At 46.8% G+C, this 10,279-nt stretch overlaps 1 protein-coding gene across 1 annotated transcript in view; it reads right to left on the minus strand.

The window, feature by feature from the left end:
- Positions 1 to 9,745, minus strand: part of AFF2 (ALF transcription elongation factor 2) — a 538,570-nt gene extending 528,825 nt beyond the window's left edge. The window contains exon 1 of the mRNA XM_070290609.1: positions 8,993 to 9,745. Coding sequence (XP_070146710.1) covers positions 8,993 to 9,522 — 530 coding nt within the window. The 5' untranslated portion in view covers positions 9,523 to 9,745. The remainder of the gene's footprint in view (positions 1 to 8,992) is intronic.
- Between the last annotated feature and the right edge of the window lie 534 nt (positions 9,746 to 10,279).

Raw genomic sequence — 10,279 nt, forward strand, 5'->3', positions numbered from 1 at the left:
CCAAACAATTCACTATAAACATAGATATAAAAGCCAATCAGATGGTACCAAGGCACCAACTTACCCTTTAGGGGAAAAAAAGGCAAAAGGAAAAACATTAATACACACCTTTCAGAAAAATAAGCTAATATTTTTTTCAAAAGAAAAAGAACAAAAGAACAAATATATCTGGTTACATCGCAAGAGCCACAATATATGCATCCTTCAAAATAGCTACTTTGCCAGCAATGGTGCCAATTGACAAACATTTGTTTCAACTGATTCGGGAAAATAAACTTTAATTTGGTATTTCTTTGAAGAATGTTTGCATCAATATTTACATAATTCGAACAGTTAAATAATTGTCCATAATTTTGTGTTTATCTCACAGCCAATGGTGGTCAGTGGGTGATGACAATACTCTGTTCACATAGCAAAACATAACTGCAGCAATTATGTCATGACTGTGAGTGACTATCCAACCAGATAACTGTGGGTCCAAAGACAACTGTTGAAGAGCAAGTGTTGGCTGCTCTTGGTCTTCTATACAGCCCACATTTCTGGTTTTCCATTTCACTCTTGGCCTTGAGGAAGACTGCTTCTCTTCCTCTAGCCCACAGTCTCTCTCTCTCCCTGAATTCCTAGTTTACTTACATTCATGTCCTACTATTTCTCCCAAACTAGTTCTACATTCCAATGTCAAGTCAGTGGGGCCAGAGGTCACCTTCTACATTCCTTTCCCCTCCCCCTAACAGTGACTGCCTAGCAAAGCACTGGGCACAGAGATGGTACACGAAGCAAACACCTCTGCCGTGCATGCTAAGTCGCTTCAGTCACATCCAACTCTTTGCAACCCTGTGGACTGCAGCCCACCAGGCTCCTCTGTCCATGGGATTCTCTAGGCATGAATATTGAAGTAAGTTGCCATTTCTTCCTCCAAGGGAGCTCCCCAACCCAGGGACTGAACTCGAGCCTCTTATGTCTCCTGAAGTAGCAGGCAGGTTCTTTACCACTAGCACCACCTGGGAAACCCCAGAAACCGTTCTGGAGAGAGTGACAAATACTGAACCAGGGCACGAGGGCTCCAAACCCAACCCAACAATGTCACATATGGACTATACACCCTTGGGCAAGTTATTTCCCCATCCTTGGCCTCAGTCTCCTCATCTGTACAATGAAGACGCTGAACCAGATGATGGTGAAGCCCTCCAGTCTTGAAACATTAGGTTCGAGGAATTGATTAATATCTACACACCTAAGCCAAGACTTCTGCCAGCAAATAAGTAATGGCTAATTGATGAGACCTCTCCAGGATTCCATGGCACTTCATCAGAAACATCCATCAAGCTGAAATTTAATTTAGTTACTGTGGCTGTGCCGACCTGGTGTGAAACCACCAGTCCCTTTGGAAAATTAATTTATTAAAAAAAAATTCATTGACTGACATCCTGGAGGGAGAAATAAAGCCTCTGCAATTGCATTTCTCATTGTTCATCAGACAGTTAGGTCATCCTGTACATATTGCCACAGTCAGAAGGTTAAATTGTCCTCAAAACACACTCCTTCCAGTGGGGTGGTTTGATCAAATCATACTAGAGACCCAAAGACCAAGAAGACATCAGACTCCTAAAAAGTTCTCCTGGTGACTGTTAAAACCCAGGCTGCAACTGCAGCATCACTTCAAGATGAGTAGGATTTTATTTTTCATTCATATAAAAAAGAAACCATTTCAATGCTACTGACAGGAGATATGTGGCCTCCAAAACACAAAATTTGGATTCCAGAAATAGGGTTTCATCAATGCCATCATACATACCTGCTATTGAGACCTGGTTTTCACTGAAGCTGGTCGATGATACAGACAACTCTTATTTAGAAATCTAAGAAAACAAACCACTCTTTATCGGATGGAAGTGATGTGTTTCTTCTTTTCCTTTTCTCCAGTAAAATGAACATTGAAAAAATAAACAGATGAGCGATTTCAAGTTTCCTTAGCTATTTCCCACTGTGTGGCCTTTACACCTTCCAAGACTAGCACAACCACATCAAAGATAATTTTCAATCACTGGCTGATTTTCTTTTCCAAATGAAGCAAAATGCACAGGTATATGAAAAATAGCATTCCATAAACTAAGCAATCCATAATCAAAATCAGATTATAGCTGGAGGGCTAGTGTCAGCTCTGCTTAAATCATGCCATTTTATTTAAGCACTCAGATAATTTTTCTCAGCTCAGTAAGTAGGTGGATGTTAGCAGCTAAGGTCATCGAAAAGATTTACCTTAAAATAAATTCAACAATTGAGAGCACTGCCCTCTCCATGGTATAAAGTGTGCCTCGCTTTGAACATGCATATAAAATTTCATTAAAGTGCAACATAAAAGTTTTACATTAGAGGAACCCAGTGCTGGACCTTTGTTTAACAGTCATGATAATTTATGGCGTGGATCTGCTACAGTTAAGTAGAAAAACAGCCTTCTCATGATGAAATACAAGTCATAAAGGCTGAAATTCAAGGAAAGCTGGAGGAATCCCAAGCCTCCGATCAGTCAATTCTTCTTCAGATTTTTATCACACATTCTTCTTTAACGTTCTCTACACAGATTGAGACACAATACAGTCCTGGACTCCTCAACCTTCAAAGCTGGAGTTTGCAGTTCTAAGCATACCTTAGAATTCATAGGAACCTGCTTTTCTTTTTTTAAGCACACGAGTAAGTAACAGGGGTTCTAATTTTGCCTTTTCCTATTAAGCATTTTTTGGGTTACATCATTCCTTCTCAGTCCTTTCCTCAAAAGAGACCAGACTGGCTAAGAGACCTTCAAAAATTACAAAACAATTAAAACACTATCAAACGGGTAGAGGGGTGGGATAACCACCAGGATTTTTGCAACTATCTTTGAAAGACAGGAATATTTGCATAGACCGCTCTTGGAGCTGGTGGGGTTCTCATGTTAACAGATGTTTCTTGAGCACCTGTAATGAAAAAGGCACTGTCCAAGATGATGTGAGAAAGTGTGTGAATATTTAAACACAAATGACTTAATGCAACAGTAGTGACACAGTGAAAAGACAATAAACACAAATCCTAAGACCATCCACACACTGAAAACTCAGGCAAGTCAATTAATCTCTCTGAACTGCCATTTTTGCCATCTACAAAATGAAGCCAGTAAGATCAGTCATGGAAAACCCACAAGGTTATTGTGAGGATCAAATCAAATGACAGATGAGGTAAGTTATAAAGCTTTGGAAAGAAATGCTATCTATCCCTTACACCCAGCTTTAAGGCTTCCAATTAAGTAGACAGATATACCGTGGTCTTCTTTAAGTTCAAGTACTGAATCTTCAAAATTAGGGTATTTGAATTTAAATAGACAGTTCTCAAGGATTTGAGTTTTGCCATATATATATGTGGAAAATTATATATATATATATGATATATACTATACATATATGAACGGAAAATTACAATATACATATATTATAATGTGCTATTCATACCTTCTCATTAAAGACGCATCCATAAAAAAGTGCTAAGAGATTGTATCATTACATAAACTGCTCCTTATTTGATTAAAAGAAAAAAGCAGAGTTCCATGGCTAGTTGATTACATGGTCATTCTACAGCAATTTTTTTTACACAAGCATAACATACACAATCTAATCTGTTTGTTTCAGTGAGAGCTAAATGCTCCAGCTCCCCCAGCAACAATAAATATTAGGAGATAATAATAAAAAACAGGTAATGAGGGTGTGCGGGAAGGCAATTAAGCTGGAAAGTGGGAGATGTGGATTTCTGATCCAGCCCTACCATTGATACAAATCAGGCTGTGTGAACTTAGGTGTCAATCAACCTATCTAGGGCTGTTTGTTCATCTGTAAAATGGGAATAACACCTGTGCATTCTGATGCACAATGATGGAAAGAGATGATGTACAAGGAAGGATGGCACCTGTTGGAAAGGCTCAGACAAGATGTCAGTTGCTGATGCAGACTCAGGCGTCAGCTCTATCTAGGCTGGAATCTGAACTGCATAACTGAGAAGCCAGTGCCTCCACTTCTTCATCTAAAAATGGAGGTCATATTAGGACCCATCTTATAAAGTTGTCTAAAGGATTAAGTAAAATTGAGAATTTAAAGCACTAGCTACTCAGTCATGTTTGGGGCGCTGAGTAGATACCCAAATAATAGCAACAATGATGATGACGCAACTTATCACATACACGGGTGAAACACACACATACACACACTCCTCAAAAAGGTTTCTCTGGATTGTGGTCTTGAGTTCTTACATTAGCAATAAACTTCTTTCTATTCTCAGTAAACAAGTTTTTAAATCTCTTTCTTTATCCCACAGAAATCAGAAAAAAACAAAATTAAGAGTGAAAAATGTACTCACTGTACCAATTGTTTTGTCTATGTGACAAGCTCATCAAGTATGTGGTGGTTTCCCTTTCTGAGGTACAACCTACAGCTATAAGCTCATGGGAGTACAGTTTGTTCCAGAGATGGCCATTTTATCGGGCTTTTATGATTTTTTCAATTGTGTTAAATATGTGCAGATTCTGCATGCAAGCAATAGTCTTAGCTAAGAATAATGGGCATGAAATAAAGGTTCAGCACATTAAAACCATTTCCATTCAACAATAATTAGCATGTTTAAATACAATCACATTTTTATCCATCTACAATATGCTTAAATGTTTGGAATCTCGTTTATGTCTATAATGACAGATTCATATTTGAGGCAGTCATTTTCAATCTTGATTTGTATATTTTAGACTTGTTAAATGCTTGACTGAATCATTAGCAAAACAATTCATGTATCATTAAACTGATTTCTAACATGAGATAATTTTCTTCCTTGTCCAACAGACATGCCTTTTAAGATTTACAGAGATAGCATTTATTCTTTGGGGGTTTCAGCCGGGTGTAGAGCAAACCTTATCAGTAGCTAATTTCACCACCTTGAGTCTTACTCTCCACCCCACCATACACTCAAGCTCAAGCGGTTATCAGAATGAAAGCTCAGACACACTGGAGAATGAATATTGTAGCAAGGAAAAAGAGACCACTGACTGTGTCCCTGTCATTGGAAAGCAAACAGAGGGGAAGGGGGAAAGATAAATGGATGGAGGTAGAGAAAGAGAAACCCTGGCGACCTGTGGGCCTTGGTCAGAACAAGATCCAGGGGATCCCCCTTGGCCCTCTCCGCATTCCCACCAACCCCAGGTAGAGGTGGGCTGCCTTCTCAGTCTCTCCCTGACATTCCCATTCACCAACAGGCCTCTGCCACTCTTTCAGAGGATCTAAGAGAAGGAGGCCTCCCAGATCTGTGCACGTAGAACGGGCAGAGGCAGCCAGGCTGCCGCCATGCATGGGCCATGCCCAACTGAAGCTGAAACAGTTCACTTTTGTCTGGAGAGCAGGGTCCCCGCCTCCCACAAGGCTGAGGGAACCTGGGCAAAGTGGGGGCCGGTGAGGCAGCGAATGAGGGGGAGGGGAGGAGAAGCCTGGCCCGCACATGGCCCCTTCCCAGCCTCGACAGCCCCACACAGACCTTTGAACTTTCTATTTATCTAACAGTTTAGTGAGTTTAACTCTCTTCCTGTATAACTGCCCGTTTGCAAGCTTGCCTCTAATTAGGCTACTTGTGAGACATCACATAAAAACTACAAACCATGGATGCTGGCCTCTGTCCTTCACAGGCAGAAAGTCGGCCACTGTCGTCCTGGCTTAACTACAATTGTCATCAAGCTTTGGAACATGGTGATTTTGCCCTCACGGTGATTTGCTTTTTCATTATTATTTTTTAGTGTGAGCCCCTTCCTGTATCTGTCTTCCCTTCTTTCCTTCCTTCTGTCTTTCTTTTTCAATAATAAAATGATGATAAGCACCCCTGCAAAGAACCTCGGCCTGTCACAAAGCAACATTTCATCAATACAGGAAGGGTGCCTGCCGACAGAAAGGCTGGACACTTGGCAGGCCCTCAGATCCTGCTGTTAAAGGAGTACAAATCTAGCCACGTGATCTCCAGACACCTCAAGAATTCATTTACTGGGTTAGCAAGGCAAGTGTATGCAATGATTTAAACGATCAAATTTGACTATTTTTTCCTTTGTCCTTTATTCACTTTTTAAGAGCAAGTGGTATCTTTGGTGCACACAGCCATCTGCGCCTTCCTCTTTTCAACAGAATGGTTCATATTAAATTCAGACACAGGTGAACACCGCTCATTCACCGAGGAATCTTCAATAATGGGAGCTTTGGCCCTTTAATTGAGTCAAGAGCATGACCCATTAAGAGATTCTTGCCGTGTGTGAAGTCCAGGGCTCTGTTCCGTTAGCACCAGCACTCTTAGCCGCCCAGGCTGGGAAGTGTCACCCATGCCTCGTACTGCCCATTTGCATTCCTCCTGAGGAATGTGGATGTTTCTAAATGGGCACACGCTTTTTGTTTACGATAGTCTAGTGTCTGTAAGTGACACATATGTCTGTTTCTGTAAAGTCTTTCTCCATTAGGTCTTGGAAGATAAGTTTGTTTTTTAGCCGGCCTGATCCGGTTATTATGTCAGACATATAGGGTTGTGGTAGAGATGGCTCAGAGCTCTCTGTTCCACAAGTGAATGCTGAGAAGAGGTCCAATGGAAATGAGATCCTTAACTTGGCTGGTTCCTTTTTCCTCCTAGGCCTCCTTGGAAGGTTTGGGGTGGGGAGCAATGGATGCCATCACTCTAATCAAAGACTTACTCCCCAGGAGGGGAAGTAAACATGTAATGAACATGCCATTGCCATGCTCTGGATGTGCAAGAGAGTTTGGAAAGGTACAGACTTTCATTCAAGGCAATAGCAAGCACTTTAGTTCACCCACTATTCACATTTCTGTTCCTTTTCTCTGTGGGGATGTACAACACACAGATGCACAACCACAGCATTACAAATGTTTACAAACACAGATGTAGAAGGAAGCTTGCCCCTCACACTCGAAGGAGAAATTTTCCTGGAACGTGTGCACAGAGGGAAAAGGCTGGCTGATTTATGCAGACATGTTATACTAATTCATCAGTATTCACATAATATCCACGGAGTGTCTGAGTCCACATGTTTCTTAACTGATGTGGCACAGTTAGGCATCTAGAGGAAATCAGGCTTTGCATTTTCCTTAATATAATAAAATAGTTTCCAAAAAGGGAGAGAGATGTATTCTTCTGAAAAGACAAATCAAAAGAGCCCACCCCTTTAAATATGCAACTGCATGTGCCTAAGATTAAACTGAAATTAAAATACTATAATAAACATGTTTTTAAAAAAACCTAATACATTGTATATATGTTTAACATTTGAACTACACCCACAAAATCAATTATAACAACGTCTGTTAAATTAATGATGTTACCCACACCATATATTAGGCAAATTGTATGCAAATAGTAATGTTGTGGTTATCAGGTGCCTGCAAAATAAATTAGTGAAACAGAGTAAAGGCTGTGTGCAGGAGCATGATATTTAATGGAGCAGTAATTTTATTGTGATCTTTACTTTTAAATAACAGCGTGGTTATTAAAAATTGCAACGTGTTCTTCTGCAGAGCTGATAAAACCCTGCATGGTATCAAAAATGCCTTATAGATTAATACTGATACAGCGTGATTTGTGGCTTCAAGGATTTACCCGGAATTGCTATAAAATAAAATGTGTTTAAGTTCTGGTTATCTTGGATTTTCAACTAAAGGAGTCATGATTGGCATAATGAAGCTATTGGCTAAGAGTGTGACCCTTTTCTAAAGAAGGAAATTGCCTAAAATATCACATCAGCGAGGGAAATCCTTGTAAAAATACACAGCATTCAGAGTCAACGGCTGCCAGGAGTTTAACGTTGCAAAAGATTTCGCACTGCCGGTCGGTACTATAGATTATTCCAACTCCATTTAAAAAGCCAATAGCGAAGAGTACAATTCTAAGTCTAAGTCGCTACCGCAGTGCCTTCCCCTCATCTAATTCCATAGGCTGTGGGGGCAAACTGATAGAAAATGTTATGACAAATGAACAGTGATAACGTTGGTGCAGGAGGTGAGGCTTTTGTAAAAGTTAATAGATATGTGCATCGCTGTTGATGCACGCGCGCGCGCACAGCACGCAGAGTAACAACTTTCCAGCTCTCAGTCACCTCTGCACCGTCTTTCACAGACAGCCCTCTCAGCGACAAGTTGATGGTATTTGGAGAAGAGCTGACTAAACCTATGAATCCGAGCTGGGTACCCATGACACAAACGGGTGGCTGCCTCCCAGTTTGGGGGGGGGGGGTGGTGGCGGTGGTGCGGACAGGACCCAGGGGTTAATGAAATGTGCGGTGACTTCGCAGCAGCCAACTTTAGGGGCCAACTTCAAAACGCCGCAATACTGAAAGCCAACGCCGCAGTCAGCCCGGACCCCGGGGTCCCCCGCGCAGTGGCCCCCGAAGCCACCGCCAGGCTCCCGATTGCGAGCGGGTGGAAGGGAAGGTGTGCGCGCCGCGCCGCGCGGGGACCGAGGTGGCCGCGGGCGCGGTGGCTGCCGGGGACGCAGAGGGCCGCCGGTGGCACCTGGCCGCTGCCTGTCCCCCCGCGACCCGCCGCCAGCGTCGGGCACCTGGGAAAGTTGGGGGCATTTCGAGCGGCAGCATCCGGTGCGCTGGGAGGCCGCCAGGCCAGCTGTTAGGGGAGAAAATCCCGGGCGGAGGTCGCGCGGCTCAGACCCGGACAGCAGTGCATCCGATTTGGGCCAAACGCAACTCTTCGGACTTGGAGTGCAAAGCGACGCCTTCCGGACTCGCATTCCTCCCTCATCCGCACCTACCCCAACCCGGGCACCCGACCGAGGAGTCGCGGCGGCTGGGGCCAGAGGTGGCCGAGAGCAAGTGGGAGGGTGTCCGGGGCGCCCCCACCAAGCCCCGGCTCCTCTTAACAAAGGCGGAAAGCCCAGCCCCAGCGCAGGGACCCGCGCAGCAAAGGAGAAGGCAAAAAGCAACACCTACCACTGCTGCTCGAGGTCCCAGTCCCTGAAAAAGTCGAATAGATCCATAACGGCCGGGCGGCGGCGGCGGTGGCGGCGGGCGGGCGTCCGTCGCTGCTCGCGGCGGGTCTGCGCGGCTCTCGGCGCGGCTCGCGCGCTGCTCTCGGCAGTCCGGCTCTCCGGCCCTCCTGCCCGGCTAAAAGTGCCCGGGCCGCATGGGCGGCAAGGGCGGGCGCCGGAGGTGCCGGGTCCTGAGCTTCGGGGCGGCGGCGGCGGCGGCGGCGGCAGCGGCAGCGGGCGGGCAAGTGCCTGACCGGCCGCTCGGGTCTGCTCGGTCCGCGGCTGCCCGCGCGCCCAGCGCCCCGACGCTGCGGCGGCAGGCGCGTCGGGCTCGGGCCGGCGGGGCCGCCCGCCTGGCGGGCTGCGGGCTGGTGGAGGCGGTGGCGGCGGCAGGGGCGGCCGGGGCAGCGGCAGCGGCGCGGCGCGGCTCGGCAGCCGGGGCGGCAGCGGCGGCTGCTGCACAGGCGGCGGCGGCGGCGGCCGCGGCAGCATCACACACTTACACACTCACAGGGGGCGGAGCCTGGACAGCCCGAAGCCGCGACATGGAGCCGGCGTTATCATCCCCGGATCTGGCAGGGGCTCGCCCCTCCCGTCCGCGCCTCCCGGGACCCCCCTCTGTCAAAATCAGCTGGTGGGAGCGGCTGCAGACCTGGGGACTCGCGCCCCGAGGCCCGGGCCGGAGGGGCAGCTGCACTGAGGCAGGCGGGGGCCCGGCGGGGCCAGGCGGCCGGCTTCCGGAAGGAGAACCTCTCTCGGAACCCCCACCTACTCCCACCCCTGCGAGTTAAGGTTCGGGACCCGAAAAGAGCGCACAACGTGCCTCGGGGATGGGGGTCCACCCCTCGCTGCGGCGCGCACAGTCCCTGCCCCGGGACTCTTCTTGGGGCCCCCGACCACTAGGAGCAAACTTTGGTGGGCCCGAGCATCCCTCGGCCCCGCAGCGCAGAGCCCTCGAGGCCAGGAAGAAGGCGGTCACCTTCACCTTCCCCGGCGCCGCTTGTCTGCACCCAGGCCAGCCAGGCATGCCGCAGTGCCGCCGTGACCGCACTGCAGGGCGCGGTTCGCACCTAGTAGGTCCGCAAGCTCTGGGCCCTGGATTCTGTAGGCTGCAAGGGTCGGCACGAATGACCACCCTGGGTGATCCTCAGGTTCGCCTTAGGACGCTGGAAACTGGGTGGCACTACCACCTTCTAGGCACAACCACCACATGCCTTGGGCAGAAGGCGTCAGCACTCCCTACTCTGGG

This window comes from Ovis canadensis, chromosome X, assembly GCF_042477335.2.
Source record: "Ovis canadensis isolate MfBH-ARS-UI-01 breed Bighorn chromosome X, ARS-UI_OviCan_v2, whole genome shotgun sequence".
Lineage (NCBI taxonomy): Eukaryota > Metazoa > Chordata > Mammalia > Artiodactyla > Bovidae > Ovis > Ovis canadensis.